This window comes from Brugia malayi (genome assembly GCF_000002995.4).
Source record: "Brugia malayi strain FR3 genome assembly, contig: Bm_v4_ChrX_scaffold_001, whole genome shotgun sequence".
NCBI classification, from domain to species: Eukaryota; Metazoa; Nematoda; class Chromadorea; order Rhabditida; family Onchocercidae; genus Brugia; species Brugia malayi.
In genome coordinates this window covers 4,285,763-4,309,722 of record NW_025062479.1, presented here as the reverse complement: position 1 = coordinate 4,309,722, position 23,960 = coordinate 4,285,763, and the positions used below count along the sequence as shown (strand labels likewise).

General features: G+C 33.1%; 4 protein-coding genes across 4 annotated transcripts; 3 read left to right on the top strand and 1 right to left on the bottom strand.

Annotated features, from left to right (window-relative positions):
* Positions 1-1,788: 1,788 nt before the first annotated feature.
* On the top strand, positions 1,789-7,219 carry Bm5958 (Uncharacterized protein; the record flags this gene model as incomplete). The annotated part of the gene is made up of 13 exons (XM_043073582.1): positions 1,789-1,851; positions 2,056-2,205; positions 2,306-2,437; positions 2,657-2,785; positions 2,888-3,161; positions 3,992-4,101; positions 4,490-4,692; positions 4,830-4,982; positions 5,221-5,578; positions 5,704-5,835; positions 6,024-6,196; positions 6,367-6,565; positions 7,094-7,219. 13 exons carry the CDS (start codon positions 1,789-1,791, stop codon positions 7,217-7,219), a joined length of 2,202 nt encoding a protein of 733 aa, XP_042929516.1.
* Positions 7,220-9,274: 2,055 nt separating this feature from the next.
* Bm3991 (Uncharacterized protein) lies at positions 9,275-11,474 on the top strand (the record flags this gene model as incomplete). Its single annotated transcript, XM_043073581.1, has 4 exons — positions 9,275-9,485; positions 10,637-10,782; positions 10,916-11,137; positions 11,340-11,474. The coding sequence occupies 4 exons, from the start codon at positions 9,275-9,277 to the stop codon at positions 11,472-11,474; spliced, it is 714 nt and encodes a 237-aa protein (XP_042929515.1).
* A 908-nt stretch (positions 11,475-12,382) lies between these two features.
* Bma-tbc-18 (Uncharacterized protein) lies at positions 12,383-18,719 on the bottom strand (the record flags this gene model as incomplete). Its single annotated transcript, XM_001899434.1, has 16 exons — positions 12,383-12,493; positions 12,827-12,946; positions 13,163-13,393; positions 14,056-14,150; positions 14,239-14,410; positions 14,522-14,621; positions 14,720-14,847; positions 14,942-15,076; positions 15,721-15,938; positions 15,996-16,116; positions 16,470-16,667; positions 16,893-17,133; positions 17,248-17,523; positions 17,766-17,843; positions 18,194-18,389; positions 18,701-18,719. The coding sequence occupies 16 exons, from the start codon at positions 18,717-18,719 to the stop codon at positions 12,383-12,385; spliced, it is 2,439 nt and encodes an 812-aa protein (XP_001899469.1).
* A 1,060-nt stretch (positions 18,720-19,779) lies between these two features.
* Bma-tbc-1 (Uncharacterized protein) lies at positions 19,780-23,960 on the top strand (the record flags this gene model as incomplete). The annotated part of the gene is made up of 14 exons (XM_043073580.1): positions 19,780-19,803; positions 19,912-20,076; positions 20,160-20,440; positions 20,593-20,788; positions 20,934-21,016; positions 21,091-21,205; positions 21,404-21,535; positions 21,736-21,831; positions 22,160-22,352; positions 22,430-22,551; positions 22,707-22,955; positions 23,124-23,270; positions 23,454-23,579; positions 23,862-23,960. 14 exons carry the CDS (start codon positions 19,780-19,782, stop codon positions 23,958-23,960), a joined length of 2,028 nt encoding a protein of 675 aa, XP_042929514.1.

The window sequence follows — 23,960 nt, the reverse complement described above, 5'->3', positions numbered from 1 at the left end:
TTCTTCTTTATTTTTATGCAGGATAAAAGAAGTAGCAGTAACCTCAATTTCTGAAAGGACAAAAGGCTTTGTTCTCTTTAAAGGTAAGACATAGCTGTTAGCACTTGAGAAATGGTGTGTAATACTTTAAGAAACAAAGCTAGCTTATAAGATCTCTTTGAAAATAGCGGCAGGTCAGCTGATGGAATTAGAATTTCTTAAAATTTCAAATTCTAATTGATATATTTTGCACACATATAACAATTTTGCTTTTTCTTCCGTCTTGTTTTTTTCAGTAATTACTGTTTTAGAATAACTTAAAAGTTATTTAAATCTGTTGCACTCTTACCCTTTATTTTAAGAGAGTTTCGTAAATGGCGAGTTCATTTATTTTTTCTCAATTGTGGTTCGGTTGGAATCATTTCCATTCTTTTTGAAGTGTAGTGAACATTTAACCAAAGTCATTCTTACCTTGCTTTTTTGTTAGCTTGTTAAGGTATAGGTTTCCCCTTGCAACATATTTTCATAAGAATGTTCAAACGCTTTTCAGTTAACTCGTAAGCAGACAAGAAACTTCACACTCATTCAAGAAAAGAGGAAAAATTAGAACGTTGTGGTCTAAGTTAAGAATAGACAAAAGAGAGAAAAGGATAAGTTCTTCCAAGTTATAAAGCAGAGTTTGCACCTATTTCTTGCAGTGGCTTTAATCCATTGTATGAAATAAATGAATGAGTTTTAAGGTGTAAATGTGCTTCAAGATCGTTGACTGAAACAGCTTTGTACATCAGTACTTCATTCTTACTCCTTATCATATCATTTTTTCTATGTGTCGCCGCTTTTCCTCTCTCTCACTTGATTAAGGTTGCTTCTCTGAAGTCGCTTCCTACTCATTTCTTAGTTTATTTTATTTTTTGACTAAGGTTGTATGCTTTGTGAAGGAGCACTGTACCTTTTTTGGTAGATTAATAAGCGATTATTGTGGTGCATAAGGTTTTAGATGTAGAACGCTTGCTGGATTAAATTCATGACGTTTATTCCTTTCAATTTATTTCAACTAAATTGCATAGTTTTTCGATGCTTAATGAGTTTGAAATCATAACATATTGAAATACAAATATGTTAATCTGAAAATTCAGTTTTCGGTAGTTAATTTATCACACTACATTACTAATTAAATCAAATAAAACGAAATATCAGAAAGTCTCTGATGTTTTGAAACCCTTGTTTTATAATCTAGTTACGATTTTTTGTTCATTTTTTTGTCTTATTTGATATAGTTTAATACCAGCGATTATGTTGCACTGGAAGACCGAAAATATCAGGACATTCAGTAATTCTTGCATGAATTCTATTTTGCTACGTAGAAAAAGAAGCAATTCGAGTAATTATACTGAGACATGATTGCATTATTCTGATCATAATACTCAAATTAGCTAAGTAATTTTCTTTTGCACAAACGCATATATATATATACATTTGCACATTAATACCTTTCCGCAACCTCCTTGTAATATTACATTAGTGTTTATTTATGCTAGTAACATATATTTTTATGTACTGTCAGTCTGTGGAAATTATTTCGTTGCATAAATAGATCTTTCTCTCATAATATTACATTTTTCTAATCTTCTTAATTAAGCTTTTATATAAATTCTTTAATGAATTCTGGTCTCTATTAATTGCGTACAGTTCATGAGTTTGTTAGAATAGCATCATTATATTATCCATATAGGATTGAATGTAATACGTTCAGTACATTAGTAAAACAGACATCGAGTTCAGTGTAGGATCACTTTCAGGTAATAAGCAATGGTGCAGACTTATCAGAGTCCGGTTCGTGTATACAAATATCCATTTGAAATTGTGATGGCAGTTAGTTTTTCTTTTCTTGATCATGTTGGGATTATTTTTCCTTTCTTTTTTTTTTTGGAGGATAATGCTGTTCTATTTTAATTTTTCTGTTGTTATTTTTACTCGTTACTAGGCACAAGATATAGAGTGTTCCCTGAAATAAAACTTTGTTCCAATACAGTTTTGCTTGAATACAGTTTGGTGTATTCTTAAATATTCATTCAGGCATATGAAAAACGTTTTCCAACTTGTCCCCAAATCCCGATATTTGTTGGCTCTGAAATTACCTATGAATATCATTCGGAAGATGGTGCGGAAGAAGTAATTGAGCGCAAATGTCAGCTAAATATCGATGCGCCATATCTCGTCAAAAAAGTGATTTTGTTTTGAAAGTTCCCACTGAAATAAGATTACGAGAGATTGCTTCTGAGGTAGCTAGATTCACAGTTTTCAATATCATATTAATTTTTTTCAGATAGCTGGTGTTGATTATGTTTACTTTACACAGAAAAATTCGCTTAATCGCAGAAAACGAACGCTTATCATAGAAGCAACAAATATTTCTTTTGCGACCAGAATCGATGTCAAGGAAACTTGTTTTTATTACGTACTTGTTTCTTCTCGCTTCTGTTTATCAAAACATTCCTGTTTTGTTGCTGTTTTAAATTATGAGATAATTTGATTGTCAAGTTTTTACTGTTGATTTATTAAATAGTAGATTTTCATGTTCAACTTAATCTTTAGAATGATGGCATAAATTTTCTGTTTTAACCGTAGCTTTAATGCAGACTATAGAAATATGTATAATATAGTGATTCCTTTGTAGGTTCATCCTGAAAACAATGAATGGACTTGTTTTGAACAAAGTGGCTCACTGGATGTTAAATCATTCTTTGGTTTTGAATCTACGGTTGAGAAATTGGCAGTGAAGCAGTATGCAGCCAATCTTGCGAAGGTATCATTTTTGGAAATTATTTTCCGTGGGAAAATTTTGAGCCTTTCAGAGAAACTCACTTCCAGCTCGGATGGACTGTCCCTACGGGAATTCATTTTGCAGGGAAAAGAAGTGCTGGAGTATTTCATTAATGAACTGATCAAAAGTGGTGTAACGTTTATTCCTCCATACAATGATGCAACAGAATCAGCGGCTGATTCTGCGATTGATGTTTCGCGACCAGTTGATGACGAGGAAAAAGAGAAGGATAAAGCTGGCTTGGAAATGGTAGGACAGCGTAGATCATCCTCTCATAGCCAAAGGTTTTCTCTTACCGTGAAATCATCCATTGGTTTACCTCGGAAGTCAATTGCACCTCGAAATTCCATCGATGATTGTAGGTTTTTTTTTTATTTGAACTACATTTGTGTTGTGAAAGTCTCATATTTTTGCTATATGTGTATTCAACATTTTCTTCATTATTAAGTTTTGGTTTTTCATTGCTTCTTTGAGAGAATATGTCAGGCTTCAACTTTAATTAACAAATGATGCTGGAAGAAATTATCAGCATCTCCGTATCCTCATTGCATCTCCTGTTTCCTTATTTTACTGTTTCATGAATAAATTGTAAGAAGATATATGAAGAAGAGATTAAAAAGTTCTCAGTTTTATTTCTATTTCTTTGAATTCCTTGGAAGAATATGCTTAACTCTCTTTTAATGGCTGAAAAGTTTAGACTTGAGTTACTTTTTTTTCAGCAGCATAGTTTGTTATCTTTTTTTCTTATGTTATTATTTTAAACAGAATAAGGAAGGAATGAATGACTAGGGTGAGACATATGTTGAGACACTGTACTTTTTTTGAAAAATTCTTTTAAAATGTAAGCGTGAAATGTTTAAATGACATTGACAAGGTTCATGTGATCTCTTTATTAAACTTTCAAGGTTGTTTTTTTGCTGAGATTGCGTTATATTTCGGCCTGTCAATAGGAAATCGCTGATTACTTTGACATTTAATATTTTTTTCATTTAACTTTAGTATTGTCTTAGTTATCCCATGACCTTTAAACACCATTTTGATTGCATTTCTACTACTGGAAATGATTCGCGTTATTGTGAGGCTCATAACAGCGAGTCAACACAAAGTTTGATTACTGAAACATTTTGTTTCTGGCAAGAGTTTATGGTCGAAACAATGAAATGCAATTTAATGTTCATTTTGTTGTAGCTGAAGCAAGATTGGAAGCTGAATATATTCGCCGTTTTTTGGGACAGCTCAGTACTCTAGAAGAAAGTCGTCTTTGCGAATTGAAATATGGATTACAGGATACTCTTAAGGTTTGTTTTAGCTTTATTGGTATTCAGCGTTTGTTTTAAGAGTTGAACGTTCTGTAGTACTATGTCTCAATTTGAGATAGTATAGGTTTATGTTTTTGATGAGGCAGTTTAGGATCAGAATTTGGAAATATTGGAAACGGATTTCCCAATTCAGTAAACTTTTTTTTTTTTGACAGAAATAGTAAACTTGACAGAAATAAGAATATATATTATATGCGTGTTATATTGAACATGTGACAACGATTACAGCTTATGCGTATTTTGCATTCATGTAAATTTTTTACTATAAACTTCGTTAGCGTTAAGAGGAAGTGTGGATATGCCAAGACTTTGTCCTTATTTGAAGCTGTAGCCATAAAAAAAGTTCATCTGATGAAATTTTCTGCAGGGGAAACTCCCGAATGATGCTCATTTGCTACGTTTTTTACGTGCTCGCGATTTCGATGTGGCTCGAGCGAGCGACATGGTACAGAAAAGTGTTAAGTGGCGAAAACAACATAATGTGGACAAAATTTTGCAAGAGTTCGAAGCACCATCTATTTTGAAACAGTTTTTTCCTGGTTGTTGGCACCATAACGATAAAGAGGGCAGGTAAAAAATAAGCAACATTAACCCATTTTTTTAATGAAAATAAGACAATAGTAAATTTTCTTGTAACAGATACACAAATCAGTTATTCGAAAAAGGAATTCCATTAATTTGTTTGACGGATTTCATATGGCTTTTAGACCAGTATTTGTTTTGCGTCTGGGTAAGCTCGATATGAAAGGTTTGTTGCGGACATGTGGTATGGAAACGATTATGAAATTTACATTATCAGTAGTCGAACAAGGGCTTATTAAAACGGCTAAAGCCACAAAAATGCTTGGTGCTCCCATAAGGTTATCTTTTCCTCCTTCTTGTTTTTTGCACTTTTACCTAGTTTCGATTTCTGATATTATATATTTTCAATAAAGCTTCTTGAGTTTCTTTTCAGAAGAAAATCTTTGTTTTAATTCAGTTTATGATAGTTTAGGAAAAATTAGCTTTCCATTTGAAAGAGGACATTCAAATTGCTTTCCCACTTCTTTTTTTGGCAAGTAGATGTAAGCTGGATAAGATGAAAGTTAATATTTTCAGTACGTGGACGTTGCTGGTTGATTTGGAAGGTCTGAGCATGAGACATCTTTGGCGTCCAGGAATTCAAGCCCTATTACGAATAATTGAAGTTGCAGAAGCACATTATCCGGAAACAATGGGACTAGTTTTAATAGCTCGAGCACCACGTGTCTTCCCAGTTTTGTGGACACTTATTTCACCATTTATTGATGAAAACACAAGAAAAAAGTTTATGATAAATGCGGGTGAGCCGGTGATTTCTGAACTTAGAAAATATATCGAGGAGCAATATATTCCAGAATTTTTGGGTGGAACGTGCTCGTGTTTTGCGCCAGAAGGTGGTCATATTCCCAAGAGCTTGTACAAACCGGTGGAAGAAGTGAGGGGTTTTAAACTTCAATTCTTTACAAAAGTTTAGCTTAGCAAGTTAATGAGTCAATTTAATTGCTACGTCAACTAATCCCATCAGTACTGTAAAGAACGATTTATGATTTGTGGTCACAGACCGTAATAGAAGACGATGTATTGAAATCAACTTACCAGTCAGCGAACATTTATAAGGGAGCACCACATGAAGTGGTTGTCAGAGTGACTACTGAAGGATGCGTTCTCACATGGGACTTCGATATTTTAAAGGTTTCTTTAATAATCATTCGTTACTGCTAGTTTTGTATTGGTAGTGACAATCGAAGGGCTTACTGAGAAAATGTTAAATAATTTTTGGGGTTACTAGGGTTAAGCACTACCGAAGGAAAAACTAAGTTCCTAGACCTTTTTAAACATTTTGTAGCTTAGTATGTAACGCTGAATTTAATATTTTTTAGGGTGAATGTGAATTCTTGATTTATTATACGGAAAAACAAGTAGAGGCGAACATTACACCGAATTCACCCTCTGTTCTTACTTCTGTTGAAAGAGTGACGGCAGTTATAGGAAATACTGTTACGAATTCTGCATTGCTCTGTGATCCGAAATTAACTATTGGAGTTAATTTAAAGTGAATTTTTGATTGGTTTTCATTTAACCAGCAATTATCTTAAAAAAAAAAAAAAAAAAAAAAAAATACAAAAGATTTTTAGTTCATTTTGCTAGTTAGCAGTTTTAAAATTTGAAAAGATTTTAGCTAAAATATTTTTATTGCACTGTTTTCGATAGCTAAGTTTGCAGGTTAGAAGAGAAGCCTGTGCAATTCACAGAAGGCGATTCAATGCAAGGTTCGCATTATTGTTCCCAGGCAGGTTTTTATATCCTGCAGTGGCGTCATCTCGAATCAGTACAAAATCAGTCCTTCGATTTTTCTTTGTCTGGTCACAAGTGCAAAATTATGTATTATCACGAATTGTTGGATTCCTTGGATTTTAGGCAAGTCAATGGTTCCACCAAATTTTATTTTATATAATCCCTAGATGACAATTTTGTGGCATTTGATGCTGTGCATGGTGCATTTATTGAGGTGCTTACTTTCATTTGTTAAATCAAGATCATTAAGTTTAATATAAAACTGGAATGTGACGCATATACCATGGGGAAGGTTTTATTTGCGCAGTTTTTACTAAGTTGAAATTCGCCTTCACTGGACAATGCAGAATCATTCTTAATTTTTATCTGGTCACAAATACATAGTTATGTATTGTTTTTTGACAATTTCCTAGATGTAGTATCAATCTCTCTTTAAGTGTTTATCTTTTACCTCCAAAGAAAACAAAATGAACATTTGGGCTTATTTTCAAAGATTTATATCTGAAATGATCCAAGTTACTGATGTTCTTACTTTTTCTTTATAGCGAGAGAATAAAAGACGAAAAGGAAGCTGAAAGACAGCTAATCTTTTGAAAATGTTTGCCTTGTACTTAATGCTTTAACCAACTTAGTAATTTCAAAATAGATAATTTAGGGGTTCAGTGGCTTCATTGGAGTCATGCAGGTCATCATTTTCATCACTCGCTGCTGCTGCACCATCTGTTGCTACTCCCACATCAGCTCGGAAGAATTAACTTCGGGCAGTTTAAACAAAGTTTAGCTAGCATTTGTCGAACAGGTTCTCCTGTTTGGAAGAAACTAGTTAGTAATTTTCTGGAGTTGACGATTGTCTCTACATTATATTGATTTTGGGTTATCACGACATCGTACTGCTTCGCATTGTCGAAATCACAATCTTTTGACCCATTCTAACAGTAATAAATTATTTCCAGTGGCCTTTTTATTCTTGCATGACTACAAATAAAACCGTAAAGGAAAGTGTTGCAAAAGTTGAATCTGAATAAAAAGCTGATTAGACATGCTGTTTTGGTCGAGTTATTGATATTTCAACGAAATTCTAGTTGTGCAGTATTAATTCTACTGAAAAGTATGGCGTTGGCAAAGAGCAGTGAGATGTTTTATGGTCATTTCTGTCTTCTTAGGCTAATATTCTTTTTCAGTGGTTTCGTTTATATTATATATACCTCGCTTGATACTGGTATGCTATTGTTACAAGGTACTCAAATAAGAGTTTGAAAAGATGTGTTGACGGAAATTTGAAAAGATTAGTTGTCTTTCTGTAAGGTGATGAACTGTTTAACGAAATCAAGTATTAATGTTACTGTTCTTCCGTTTCCAAGTTGTCTTGGTATTTGGGATAATTTGTTCATACAGAATAAGAATGAATAATGGAATCCTTATATCGTAATTTTATTTCGCTTTTCTTACCTTATTTCACTTAATATATATTTTTTATAATTGTGTGAACCACGTGTGATTGCATCCTTTGCTCAAAAATGACCTGCTAGAACTTATTAGTACATAAGTGTTATCGTTATTATTAATATGATGTTTTGGTGATAATTTTGTGAATGCTGTTCTTTTTCTGTATATGTTCCTATCCAATTGTGGCTGTATTAATGTGAATGTTGAAAAACATGGTTCGGATTTTGTTCAATGAGACTAAAGTTTACAATTCTTAATGTTTTTCGAAAATTCAAACACCAATAAGTTCGAAAAATAAAATCAGCATTTTCATCTGCATGATTTTCAAAAATGGAAGCCAGTTACAAAACACATGACTCAATGCCACATTTTTTTTCCCGCAAAATTTCATTAAGTGCGGCAATTGTGAAGTTATTTGAGGACTTGTATCAAGTGCCTCGTTTGGTACTTATTATCCTTGTTGACGGTAATATTTATATTCCTGCTTTCTTCGTTTGATTCTTCATTTGTTATGTGATTTGTTTAGATTACTAAATCTGTATTTGTCATTCTTCACGCTGGTTTGGTTTCTGAATCCTGACTAAAGTTAATATTTAGTCTTTCACCTGAAGAGAATTTAACTACGGGTTCGAATTTTGAACTCAAACTGTTGTTTGAGAATTTCATCACTACGTACGTAAGATCCTACGTACGCATAAGCTTGGATTAAAAAACCGGCAGGCTTTTTATTTGTGGATTGGATTTCATCTGTGTAGTCTAGTCAGCATGCTCTTTTTGGAGTTTTCTGTAAATTTTATTTTTAGGAAGAGCTAGTAACATGGTTTTTGCGATTCTAAGGGTAATTTTTTATGGAAGGTTTCCCTGTTCCATTTTTAGGTAGTTCGTTTTCTCAGTGTGCAGCAATATTTCATTGTGGTGCCAGTTAGTGATGGTGGTTCCAGTTGTTTTAATAAAACGTAATGGAGTTGCACGATCTATACGAATTAAATCTGATTGAAAGATGGATTCAATTAGAAAAAATAAGCTGTTGAGAAAGTTGATATAAGCGTGTATTTGCGTTTAAAACTTGACTTTTTTTTTTTTTTTTTTATTGAGAACTTTGTATTACTCGCTGCAAATATGTACCACTACCATTACTATTGTGTTGGAAGTGTCGTTGCCTTAAGGGCATAAGATTCTGCTATGAAAATGTGCAAATTATCCTGCTGGTATATAAATAACGAAAAATTTCGTCCGTTAGACTGGTTGGGTATCTGGAGTGTCAGAATTCCCGGTTTGGGTAGGAATATTGAGCAGAAATGATTGGTCGAGCTAATGAAATCTGGAGAAAATAAAATAGTATATTTTAAGCTAAAATAGTATATATTTTAAGAAAATAGTATATTTTGTTATGTTAAATTTCAAACAACAAAAGCGATTTGAGGTCGTCCAACAGGTTCTCTCCGCCTATCACGGACGGGACGGGTTTTTCGTCCATTTTAATGCAAAAAAAAGAGTAAGTGTCGCAGTATTTCTTAGGTGTCTGGAAGAACAACTGATGGCTAATTGGCTTGTTTTTCTTCAGATTCTTTCAGTGATTTGTCTCAGTTATCTCATTTCAGGTGTGTTTTTTAAATATTTATGTACATTTTTTAGATCGGTTGAAATCAGCTTCTGCAACTTTCACAAGAAGTTTAAGGGAGCTTAATAAAAGAGCTTGTTTGTTTAGCCTTCAAAATCTGCAGTTAAAGATGGGAATTAAAATGTGTTGGTCAAAGAGTGATTAATTTTAATTTGTAATGCAAGACATTTGTAATGCAAGACAATTTCTAGATGATCTATCATTCAAGTGGTATAATACAGTTTTTTTCAGCAGCTATATGAAGATAAAAAAATAGTTATTATTTAAAGCTAACTTCATGATACCATCTTTTCTATGTTAATTAAATAGAGGAGATATTGGGTTGTAAACTAAATGAAATGATAATGATAAGAAATTGATAAAAACTTTTCATTTATTTGATAATAATGCCCACTTTTTGCTAATAGCTGAGAGAAGAAATGGACGATTAGTAGATCCAAAGACCTTAACTGTATATCTTGGACTTCTTTGATAAGCCATTCCACAATGTTGTTAGGGGGAACATTCCACTATGCCTACCTAGTTTTGGTAATTTTAATAGTGCGCTTAAGCATTTCTTTCGTTTTCTTTTCAAAATGACAAATAACTAATTATTCACCCCAGGAATATCGATTGAGTGGAAAACGACGATTTCTCACATCGCTGTTCGTCTTAATTTCATTATATATTAATATTATTGATTTTAGTTCATTGTATTAATATTATTAATTATATTAATTACTAATTTAGTATTAGTAACACAGATTCCAACTCCACATATTTCATTCAATAAAAAGAGAACAAACCAAGTGTTCTCTCTATTTATTGGTTTTGCACACAAGGCAAATTATATTAACGAAGGTGGGGTTGGAAATAATTATTTCTGTATCTTAGTGTTGTATACATTTCAAATTTCTGTTCTAGTAATTAATAACACGGTTATGATACTTCATGCAATAATAATCAGTTATTCTGTTTAGTGCTATCTTAGTAAAATTGTGACAGAATAATCGATTCTCATGTTTATGTACGAGATTGCCTTGATTTATGAAACACAATTTTGAAAGTTGTTATTAGAACATATACAGCCGAAATCAGATGGAAATTGTTGGTTTCATTCTTTTTAAGAAATAAATTTAAGAAATGATTTAGGATGTGTAGCTGCATGTAAATACCAACAAGGACAATATCAATTACAATTCGCAAGGGATCAACAACATGTCCATCTTCAACTTACATATCTTCAGTATCCAGCAGGAACTAATACTTGGACTGGCGTTGCTTTTGGACAGTCTATGGTTAATATAGGTTTGAAAAAACTATGCGGACCAAAACTTATCATTTGATATAAAAGTTAACCCACTCAGAGTTAAGAATGAGATATTGGTTTTATACACAATACTAAATTTAACCGTCTTTACATTGTTTTAGAACGATGGTCTTGATTTCATTAGCGTACGTGTACTGGACAACAAGGTATTAGTAAGTGACGAATTTGTCCAAGGCTTTAGACAACCGAAACTGGACGATAGACAGAATGTAATTGTTCAATACGCTTCACTACATAATGGCAATTTGCGAGTACGACTTGCTAGACCAATAATCTCAAATGATACTGCTGACTTCTCGCTGGCTAACTGTTTACCTTGGCAGGTGCGTTCAGTCATTTGATTAATTAGGGGAAGATTAACATAGCAAATTGATCTTTTCTAATTAGTTTTAAATGGTCATTTGTCTTACTAGTGCGTAGATGAACGATATATTTGTGCTGTCCATGCATGGGGTATTCACAAACTCACGCTGGGAGTGCCATGTTAATATAAGTTTGCACAAATTATGCTAAAATTTTTTCTAGTTCCCAATTGCGTTATCGCCACTCGATCCTACTGGGCAAATTCGTAAGCACCAAATCACTCCTCATGAAATGGTTGTGTGCATAAATCGTTGTCCGTGCGGGTCCACCTCTACCCCGAACGAATGCCAGTTGTAATTAGCTATGAATCCTTCACATTCTAGAACTGATTGCTTTTCGTAGATCTTATTTTATTAGAACGGTTTGTTTAAATAAAGTTATTTTCTAATGTAATCTAACGGGACTTCATGTTTATCCGTGCTTAACCTATTTAAACAATGAGACATTTACAAAATCTACTTTTTACGGTGAAATGTCATCCGGAAACTAAGGTGATATCAATCAAAGTGCACATACGTAAGTTAAAAAGTGTAATAATTCTCATGATATTAAAATACTTTGAGCCGCCTTGTTTTTTATAATAATGCTATGTTTTATGTCGTATTAGAATATATTACATTTTGATGGAAACGGATGTATCGCAGCATGAGATTAGCATGATCACTCCGACATAAAAGTCCACATAGAAGCATCCCACAAAAGTTTTCTTTCGTGTCTATTGAGTCTATTTTCAACAGAAATAAAGTTCTTCAATTATTAGAGGCGAAACAAAACTGCAAATTAAACAACAAGATATGACCGTGCAAAGCAGTAAGGTATAGTAGGTGGGATCTACATATTTCAGTGGTTATATAAAAGAAAAAGATGTTCATTTCCCATAGAGCTTTAGTTATGAAGTTCTTCTAATTCAAAATGAAAAATCAAAGCAGAAATGACATATTTTTGTTTGCAGAGAAAGCAGTATGCTTTCTGGGTATGAGTCTCAGTACAGCAAAGAATAAATCGATTGGTTAAAAGAATGGCTATTATACTGAGGATTTCATTGTAATAATATAAAAATTTCTAGCTACAATAACCGTTTTATTAATTGATTTATGTAATATTTCTCTTATTTAAAATGTTCGTAACACTGAACTTAATCAGAAATATTTATGACCGATTCTGATAGCAATCAACTAATATTTTTTATTGTTCATTCAATAGAACTATAAATCCCAACTAAAGAGATGATGTTTAATCAGCATATCTCTCACACCTTCTTTTAATGGCTGATCAAACGAACTTCGAATTGTTGTTGGTAGCATATTCGAGAAGGCCTGGAATTAACATGGTTTGTAGGAAAAAACGTATTTTATTCAGTCATTTAAAAGTAATGCTGTTTTCCAGTTAGTTTCATCTGAAATCAACGAAACTACAAAATTCAAGTTTGAATTATATCAGACTGATAGTACCCCACAGAAAGCGTATGAATGGAAACTGTACTTATTCAGTCATGAAATTTCGTTATATTTAAAAATCAGGAAGAAAAGAATGATTAATACAAGCATAACGAGAAACAGAGAAGGAATAGTCTTAATTTTTTCCATGACTCTGAGATACATCCAGATAATAAATCACTATGATGTTTTTTTTTTTTTTTTTAGAAGTACCTTTTTTTTCAGTGTCTTGCTCAAATTCAAATTTTTCTTCCTTCTTACAATATCCGCAACTTCGTAATCAACACTCAGATTAAAGGAGAATTGCGCCAGAAGTCGCAGTTCACATTTTATCTGTAAAAAAATCTTTTCATTTTGGCAAATGCAAATAATTAACCGCACACTTATTAAATGTGAAACCCAAAACACTGAATATTCTAATTTCCGAACTATCCTCTTTTCACCTAACTGGTTCTCAAAATTATTTGAGTTAATGAGACATCTAACAATAATTTCAACATTATCATGAATAACAGAACCTGAGTAGCTAAGATTTTTAAAAATGCTAACCTGCCTCCATATGGGTGATCGTATAAATGACCATGAATGATAAAATTTAATTCTGATCTGATCCTGTTCTGGACAGCTGCATAATAAATCAAACCATAAATGAAGGCATTGTTCGCAAACTGCTAGAGCAATTAGAGAGCGAAATTTTACATCCATTTGGGCACCAACTGCATTATGCGATTCATTGATCAACTTTACAGCACGAAATAAGAGTTCTTCCGGAGCTAATACCTAATAAATGTAAGTTAACACTTAAAATACTACTTAATTTGAGTACTCCCGCTACGAGTACTACTTTTCTTTCATTCATAACAGTGTTGTTTTTGACATCAAGTGTTGTAGTATCGAAATTCCGCGAAAGCTTGGAAAAACTGAAGTACGAATTACACATTTGTTTGATTCAGCATCAAATGTTGTGTATGATAAACATTGCAGGAAAGTAAAATATAAGTCTTTGCGCAACTCAAAAGAACTGAGCAAGTTTGCAATTAAATCAAAAAATCAAACTAAAGCTGAAAATCTTCCTTGATGATGCAATCAGTATCATTCCTATCAAATAAGTTTTTATGGGAATTTCTCTAAATATGACAGAATCTTGGTGCTTGCTATTACAATTTAAGCTATTACATGGATTTAATTAAGGAATAGTTCATCTTAACAAAAATTTCGCCTACATACTAGCCTCCACTTTGCCAGCAAACGTCAAACACAATTTCAACTACGAACTTAACCCAACCTCATGTCTTTGATAAAATTTTTATTACTTCAGTCCCAATTTTAAGTTATGAAATTCGCAAACACTGATTCCTTAAACCAATATAAAAAAAATATGCAATTTCCTATAAAAGTGTTGCCAAAATCCACAAAAATTTGAGAAAATACGCTAAAATCACCTCTCCATCCTGGTCCAAACTGAATGTTGAACAAAGTGTTAAACGAGAATAAACGGCATTATAATGTTTTTGCACAAAACTTTGTGACATCTCTTCTAAAAAAAGCAAATAGTGATCCCTTTCAAATCGTTCAAAAAAGTGAGAATTAGTTCCAGTCATTTTTTCCAGATATCAAAAAAGTACCAATGAAAAGCCATGGATGTGAAGCAAAATTAAGTACACCCGACTTTCGCAATCCATACTCTAAAATCAATTTTAACGCTGAAGCCAGACGTCTACGGATCTTATCGGTTATCTCTGGGCAAACTGCTTCATCACCGTATATTGTATAATCACGTCCGCGATCATCAACTATCTGAAAATACACAAGCAGGCATAAAAGCCATAAAATTTCGAAATGAAGAAACAGAGTGTTGATAGATTTATAAGTTAAAAAATAAATATCAGTCAAATGGCAAAGAAGAACTTCGACAAATTTTGCGGGAAACCATCCCCTTAATCCATTTACTTCGCCAACCCAGCAGTGTTCATCTTTTTCACAAATAACTGTTATTATATCATTCTTCCTGCAAGCGACGATGTCGTTACGAACAGATTCACTTTTATAAAGATTTTTAAAATAAAACTGGAAACTGAAATCGAATAAAAAATTGAAGACTTGCACCTGAATCCTAATTCATCTTCATCTTGCCGCCTAAAATCTAACAATGCTCTCGCACGACGATATTCATTATGTCGCGTTTTTAAAAATTCCTCTTTTTCATTTTGCCGATCCTCTGCCGAGTAGTCTGCCTTAAATGAAATTGTGTATAAAGTTTAGTCTTCGTCTGATAAACTTGCCATAAGGAATAAGAAAAAGTGTGAAGCAATGATTGAAATAAATAACCTGTAGGTTAACCACTCTTTTAAACGACTCATCACAATCAATGAAATATCGACAGATATGCAAAATGGCATCTCGTAAATCGATAATAAGTTCAGTAAGCCGAACATTTTTTGTCTTCGGATCATTTTCAATATCCTGAAAATAATTCACAAATAGATGTTAATTTCTAGAAACAAGAATTTCATTACTGGTATTTCGATATATCGGAAGACTATAGTGTGCAAAAACTTTTAGTACATTAAATATATCAAATAGTCCCTTAAAAAGATTATGTGAAGAACGGAAACTCTTGTCCAAGTATTTCCCTTCTAAAGCAAATATCTGCTGCACGAAACAAAAAATTCGAGCCACTGAAGTATAATATGGAATGCAATTTAAAAAAGTTTGGTTTCAAATTTTGCAGACAAAATAAGTTAAGAAGTTTGGGATTTGAATCAATTCAACAATTTCTATTAACTTTTGCATAAGCTCGAAATTTTGAAAATAATAATGAGAATCAGAAATTAATATGATTTCATCACATTTAGAAAGTATTATTTATGTCGAGTTCTCATCAATAAACTTTCAACAACAAAGTTCCGAATTGAAAGTAAGGGATCATATTGTAAATAAAAACTTTTGAAATTTGATTTGAGTGAAGTTGGAAAAGAATGAAACAGCAAGAATCAAAGCAGCAAACTCATCATTGCTTAATAAATTTTCATTATATGAATTTTCTCTTGATTAGCTTTTTGTACATCAGTTATTATTAATTAAAGCTCTTCACATGCTAAACACACCTGTTCTTTAGATAAAGCAAATATCTGCTGCACGAAACTTTTTGATCCCACTAGCTTACGTCTTCGAACATGCTGTTTGGGTAAATTTGTAACATTATTTGTGTTTATGATAAGTCCTTGACTAGCTAATAGAATTGCTTGCTGATGTTTTCGAGCTGTTTCGATAAACTCCGTAGTTATTGAAAATTCAAAAGATTTACATAGTTCCATTAAATATCCTGTAAACAATTTTGTAAGAAGTGTTTGCTATGGAGTGAAATAAAAGGAGAAATTACCTGGATTACTTAAAGACGCTGGAATCTGCGAAATTGTATTGAACACTTCTACTGTAACATTTTCATTGTATTTCATTTCTATTAAATCATCCTCCTTGATTTTTAAAATCGAGATTAACACCTAGAAATAAAGTAAGAAAATTTGATGGCTTTTACAATTATTTTATTACTAGTTGTGTTTGAACACCGGCTACTTAATAGTTTGCTTTTAATTCATTCATCACTTAGTCCATCTGTAAAAAAATTTGCTTTTATAGAATCACAGATAATTCAAGTAAAAAAGTTTGAAAACCGAAATTAAGGATTCTGCTTAGGAAATAATTTTCCTAGTGATACTAAATCCAGCTTCTTCTTAATTTATTTTCTTGAAATTATTTCGCAACGAGAGAATAAAGAACCGGTCAACTGAGTCCGGCACACTACTACACTACAAAACATGCAGAAGAAAGATCCTCCTGGCAGTAATGCTTTTACCCTGAACATCGTCACTCCACCGAACACGAACAAACAATCCCAAACACGCAGCAAAACTCGCATGGAAAGGACTGATGCAAAAGCTGTTAGGAACCAATTAATAGTAATTAATGATAACTCAACGTCATTATCTTTTAAGATATGATGCAGTTCCGGCAGATGTATCCCAATTAGATGCTGCGAAACTCGTTCATCTGCCTGAAACATTCTGAATATAACTGCTTACTATCACGCAGAATGTTGACGACCATCCAAAATATAATACGGTAGCTTATTAATGTAGCTCATTCAGAATGATCAATTTGTAAAAAAATAGAAATAAGAAATCTTAAGCTAGCTTCAATAAAATTAAAAGTTGAACTGCTATTCACAAGAAGGAGTTGTTGCCATCGCATGAAAGCGAAAGCAACATGATTTATTTACCTGTAAGCCAAGAAATGATCGACTATAATAATTGGGTGGAAATATATCTTCAATTAATGAGGCTATAATCCAGAATGCTGTTTCTTCCGGACAAAATAGTAATAACGAAGCTGCAATAACACCCATTCCTTGACAGTAACCAACATCCGGATAAATATAAGCAATTGATTTCAGAACTCTTCGTAAGCTTTCGATACCTTTACTACCGGAATGCCAAAAACATATATTGTTAGGTAATGTCCTGAAATAGTTCTATGTAAGATTCTAAGCTCAGAAAAGGTTTGAAGGAAGTTTGATGGAAATATAATTTCGAGATTTTTTAAGTGAATGTAACTGAAAACTAGCCATCTTTCACCTTGGTAAGTCTTTTTCAATCTGCGTACTTGCTGATGACTCATCCTTGTCGCAGTGCTTGATTACCTCAAAATAGCTGAAAGCACTTGCCGCTTTCTTTTTTGTTGCACCACAAAACCTTGGCCATAAAAATGGACGAAGCGAATGAGCTATTCCAACTTCATGGATAAGAGTCATTAACTTTTCAGAATCTAATTTTTCCACGTCCACTTTTGACCATGTTAACTCTTCCTTCACATCATCGTGTCCAAATTCAAGCAGTGCTATCCAGCGCATCCTTAAGAAAATTACGTTGTCAACTTCTATTACTTACTTGTATTTTTGTACCTTTAGAAATATTTTTTAATTTCCTAAATAACTTTTACATACAGTTTTTCTAATACTCATGGGAAATACATAGTTATATCGTACCGTACAATTGCACTTGCGTCTTTGCTTTATCACAAATAGCAAATGATTATAGCACGTAAACCTTCACTTCAATAATTCTTTGAAATTCAGAAAAACAAATTTCATTACCGATTTTGAGACGTTTCAACTGGTAACAAATTGTTGCTATTAATTTTATAATCGATCCGGAATCCAAATTCGTCAAAGCTAGAAGATTAAAAAAAATAAACTTTGAAAAAATTTCATCCTGAAAAAGTTGAGTCATAATCGCTTTTTTATCCAAACAATTTTGTTATCTTTATCCTGGTTCTATTCATACAGTTCAAGAATAATAAATCATTATCAAATCTATTTAGTGATACCATCTGAAACACAAAACTTCACCATTTCAATTTAAGATAAATTTAGTTTTTAATAAATTGCAATTATGAAGAGGGATAATATTACATTCCAGACGATATATTGATTGCTGTTTTAGTCTTGTTAATGCTTGGTTATTTTCCGTTAAATCATACTTTTAATAAACAGGATTTTTTAAATAAAAATGAAAAGTTTACATTTCCGATGCCTCTGCAAACGAATCTGGCAGTAAGGTTGCATTTATTGCTGAAAAAGGTTGTTCAGATATATTGAATATTGATTGATGTACTGGAATGTCGGCTTCCTTCTGCCAATAATCCTCTATGACAGAACATTTGATTCCTTTCTGATCTTCGTCATCGCTAATTGTTTCCGCATATTTCGCATCTTTACCTTGAAAGACATTTTACCATATAATCACTATTATCCAAACTTGCTATTTTATATACTGATATTTCAGTTTGTATCATACTTGATCGTTTTCAGGCAACTTCCATATTTCTTCTTGTGCTCTTTTAATCTCAAACTTGGAGATTCAACATAATGTTAAAATTAGAAAAAATTCAATTAGTCATTTAAATAGTTGAATGACAACTCCTTAATTAAAATTTGCAAACTGATAAAAGGGATCATTCTTACACAAAACAAATTTGGATTTTAAATCTTATAACGTTTATAATGAAGCTCATGACTGCATAACTAACCTTTTCTGTATCTAGCCATCAATCTGTTGAATTTTCTCAGCACTAAAATGAGTCGCTATCGTTCCATTTCGACAAGCGATTTACTACAAATAAACGAAGCATCAGAAACACTGTACTTCAAATGTCTGCTTGCCCTTCTGCCAATTATCTTTATAGCTATGCATATTACCACCTATTTTGTTGAAAATTGAAGATCTTTACATCTTTGCTCTCAAATGCCAAATGATTATAGATTACACCCAAAAGTTTCCAAAGCCATTCTAATGTATCGGAATATGATGAGTGAAAATCTTTGTATTGAAAATAGCAGAAAGTTGAATGATGTGTTTGCGGAATTATTGATTAGATTTCAAGAATTTGGTTTAAAAAGCAGAAAACATAAATGCGAGTAAAGGAATGTTGATTCAGAACCATGCCAAGGAAAAATGTTAATTAACATATTTCAAAGTTAAGCGAAACTCATGACGACATGTGATATGAGGGCCAGTCGATGATGTAACCAGTCTAACTCGGTTATATGAGGCCAACTATGTGGCGTGGCTAGCTCATCCCAAGGCCGTGGGAGTCATCCATACATATTATGCAGCAAGCTGCGATGAGGCAGGCCTTATAAGCTGGATACATTATGGGTAATGACGTCAGCTCATTTAATCCCTCATTTCACAGATATTCGCAAGGCTCCTTTATATACTTTTATTACTTATTATTATTATTATTATTTATCATCATTATTAATTATTATGGATAAAACAATTACAAAGTAATTGGTGTAAATAATAGCATCGTTATTATTGCAAGCTCACTTAGGAACTGAACTTCTTAGAGTTTTTCACTCTTAACTAGCGAACTTTTCAGGATGTTTCAACGTGTCGATAATGTTCGCGTTCGCAGATTAATTATTTTGATGTGTCTGTGCCGGATATTTTGTTAAGAGTATTTCTGATGGAATAGAAGCACTGAGACAGATATTTGCATTGGCTGATACTAAGGTAGTTTGAATTGCAAGGGTATTTGGTGAGGGAGACGGTGGGGTAACTGCTGTACTCCACGATAACCTAACCAATGGATAATCAACTAACATGGGTGGTAGGGCAGTTGGACAGGTGATGTAGTGAGAATCTTTAGGAACTGTCTTGTGGTGGTCGGCCGTGTCGAAGTGATATCAACAAGAAATGCACTCTACGGAAGTCCGGAAAATTGTCGTATTTCAGGTGTACTGTTGTCAGTTCTTCTTAGTTGATCTGTCGGAAGTTCAGGAATTATTTGTTTGCTTCGAAACTATGAATGAAGATGAAACTAAGACAATGAAATCATCAGCTACGCTATCCGACACTGAATATTTCAGAAATTTGGAATCGTATCACGAGAAATGGGTGGTACTTTTTTTCATTCTTTTTATCGAAGGTTGATCTAAAGTCGAGTTGTACTTCATTAGTACTCGATAAAAAGTTTATTGCAGAAAAATCTCGGCATTCAGAATAAGCCAGGTATTCCATGTCGGAAGATATCACATCAGAAAAATGAGCAAATCCATACAGCGTGCTTGAAAGTCCTTGATCGATGTCCATCTACGTTGGGTAACAGTGATCTGGAATCTGTAGTAGCATTGTTTTGTGAGCGTGAAGAATGTGACTTCGATGAGAGCTATACGAACATTTTAGAAATGTTGGTGCCATTACGGTGTAGTGTGGATGAACTCTACAATATATTCTATGCTATAACTACGAAATTTGTGCCAAGGTTCTCTCGTTATCTGGTTTTGATAATAATCTTGTTAACGTAACTGCCAAGTAGCTTCTTGACTGATGTTATTGTTCATAATTACCCAAATTTTTGAAAGGGCATGGTCTAATCATCCACACTAACTTTTTTTTTGTTTTTTTTTTTTTGAGGGACATATTGAAAGGTGCCGTATGCTATCAGCTTATGCATTTGATTGTGCAGTATCACGACCCGTTGCTCAGCTCACATCTGGAGTCTCATAAAGTTACTTCTTTTGAATATGGGCGTCCATTTTTCGCTGCGCTATTTGCTCCTGAAATTTGCAAGCAGTCATTGTATGTGGTGTGGGACAAATTGTTCGAGAGAGTAAATCTTTGAATAAGTTTTGACCTGCCAATTACTGACGGGTTTTCAGTATTCATAAATTAATGAAAATCAAGTTAGAAGTGAAGTTAATTCTCAATGTAGTTGTACAATTGATTTCAGTAGAATTTAACAAATAATTGTTGAGGGTGATCCATATTTGTTGTTTACAATGGTTTTGGTCTTCTTAATCAATTGCTCCGATCAGCTTATGGCCCTGAACACAAAAAGGTCCTTTCTTTTTGCTTGGTGCGGTTCTCATTTCTAGTTGTGCTATTCTCTTAGTTAAATTTTTATCCTTGCAGTGAATTGATTGATACGATTCGATTTGCTGTGAAAGAGCTTTCCACAGATGATGTGGACGACTTTTTTGATTTATCGGTTTTGTTTCTGAATCAGACACCATCGTCTATTAAACAAGTAAGTAATTTCATTTGACGTTTAACTGCAGATTTCTTTAGCATTACTCCAAATACAGGTTTTCATCTTTTCAAATACAGATTTTCATCTGTGATCCTGAGAGATTATAGTGGTTTCTAAAAGCTTTTACTTTCCTATTTCTTTTCATTTGCTGGTTATGTTTAGTTTTATGTATTTTTCAAAATCATTTTTAATCAGGATTTTCAACGCGTTTTGTTTGGATCTCGAAATGTAGAAGAAATGCAAGCTGATCTTTCAAAGTTACTTGCCTTGCCAATTGATCCGCGTGATGTTATCAGAATGGGTTTGGATGAAAACCTTAATGCAGCTGTAAGGGATCTGCTTACAATTTAGTTTCAAAAATTTTTTCTCATGTCAAGTTTGTCCTTTGGTAATTTGGTAATAGTGAAAAATAAACCTCTCAGTACATTTCAGTGCAGTATTTATATTGTCCATTTTAGCGTAGAAATAGTTGGCAATTCTGTTCTATAATTTTAAACTTTTTTCCATCAATACAGTTTTCAAAACAGGATTCAGAACCGAATTTCTTTATTATTGATGCTCGATCTCATGATCAATATTCAGCTGGCCATTTGGATGGTTCGTACAACCTGGATTCTACGCTGGTGCGCTTCATTTTTTTTTTCCAAGTCACTATTCTTTTTTCATTTTGTTCGGGTGTGGTAGTTCTTTTTTATTCTGGAACTAATGTGAAGTGTATGTTTTTAAGTGAGTTATCAATGCTCCATAATAAAATTTCTTTCGTGCCCTTCATATTCGACATTTGAGCTTTAAAATAATTTCAAAAATGTTACTTTCCTCAAGTAAATAACTGACAAGGCTATTGTAGCTAATTCTTCACTGCAGGTTTAACTAGGTTATCTGAAGCGACATTCTTGTCCATTACAAATTCCCTTCTTTTATCTATTGTTAATGTGGATGTTTTTCTTTTAGTTTGTTGAAGCACCACTTCAATATAAATTGGCTTTATCCAGTCTGGACGCTTATCGATGTTCTTTTCATTCCGCTGAACATATCCTTTTCCTTGGTTCTGGACGTGAAGATGATCTTTATTTGCATATGGTTATTGCAAGTTTTTTACAAAAGGGACGAAAACATATTGCTTTGGTAGACGGAGGTTATAAAGGTGTTTTCTTTTTTTATTTCATTAATCATTTCATCTTGTATGTTTACTTTAAACTTTTTGAGAAAAGTGTTATTTAGCTCTTCATGAACAGCTTGCACCAAATTTTGAACGTTTGGATGGACATTATTCAGCCCTTTGTAAGGAGTGTAATAGGCAGGCGTTATACGAAGTCGAAAAAGAGTCTGAAAGAAAATTGTCTGTAAGTGTTTTTGGAAAACTTTTCATTAGCTAACTGTGCTAATGCGAGACTGATTGTCATTGATTCGTGTATTGAGGATATGTAATTTTTGCAAAATAAGTAAGTTGTTGAGAATTTCATAAAAGATTTCTTCGGAAAGCTAAGGTATTTTCCAGTGGAAACTTGGTGTTGGTAGTATTCTCGACGCAGTCAAAGCAACAGCACCTTCAATTAGAGAAAAAATGCGAAAACTGCCCACAATTATGACAATTGGTCCAAATACTGCTCAATTTACCCATGTTGAGACAAGTCAGCGGCATGGTAAACGATACCGTAACGAAAAGTCCGTCTTCACTCTCAGTGATTCTGATTCTGAAACAGAAACTATTGCTATTACATCCAGTCCAAGATTCTGTGAACCAAAAGTTAGCGTTTTCATATTTGAATTCGTCGTAAGGATAATTCGTATGGGTCACCTGAAATATGGTTTAACATTAACTAGATTCTTAGTAAAGTCAAAAACGTCCGTTAGAAGTGAGAGAATTTAGCGAATCACAGAATTTAATAAATTATAGGTTAAAGATAAACTTCAGAAGTTGGACGATGTTCTAAAGCAAAATGGTATACTGGAGTATTTTGAAGGGTTGGAAGTATTTACAGAAGGCAGAAGTCACCGTACTGTGGAATGCTATTTAGCTTTAACAGCGACACATATTCTCATTTTTCATCAAGAAGAAAAGGTTTATAAGTTTCAAAATAAAGACTTTAAAGATTTTTCTCAACCATAGTCACCCACTTATTGATTTTATGCATTGATTGTATTTTTTAAATCCAGCAAATTCTTTCGATGTGTCTTTTTTTTTTTGAACTTAGTTTTTCAAAGAAATTTTTCACTACAATGATTATATTTTTGTGTATCATAGGTTGGAGGGGTCATCCTACGAGCACGTCATGCATATGGATCAGTACTGCGTGTTTCAAGCCGAAAAAAAATCCCTGAGCTGCTGACGTTCAAGTTTGGTTATTGTACTGATGAAGATGATTACAAGGCAATTTACACTTATTTTACTCGTGTGTATCTTCCTCCTTAAATCTATCAGTGCATGCATTTACCTTTTTTTTTTTCTATCGAAGTGTGATGTGAAAATCTTCGGGAAAGAAAATGCTCTAGTCGAGTATCTCAGCAGTTTATGAAATTGAAGGGTTAAAAAATTCTCACTAATTACAAAACAACGCTACTACTTTATCTCGATGTATTCTTGATTGTTTATTCTCTTTGGATCTATTTGAGCTTCACTCAATTCAAGTGTGTGAAGACCTTTTCTTTTCAGGTTACGGCAGTTCATCGTTTCATAATATCTAGGGCTGGTGACTGCGCAAAATCAATCAAAACGAATATAGTCACTCTCCAACCAAGTATTCTTGGCTAA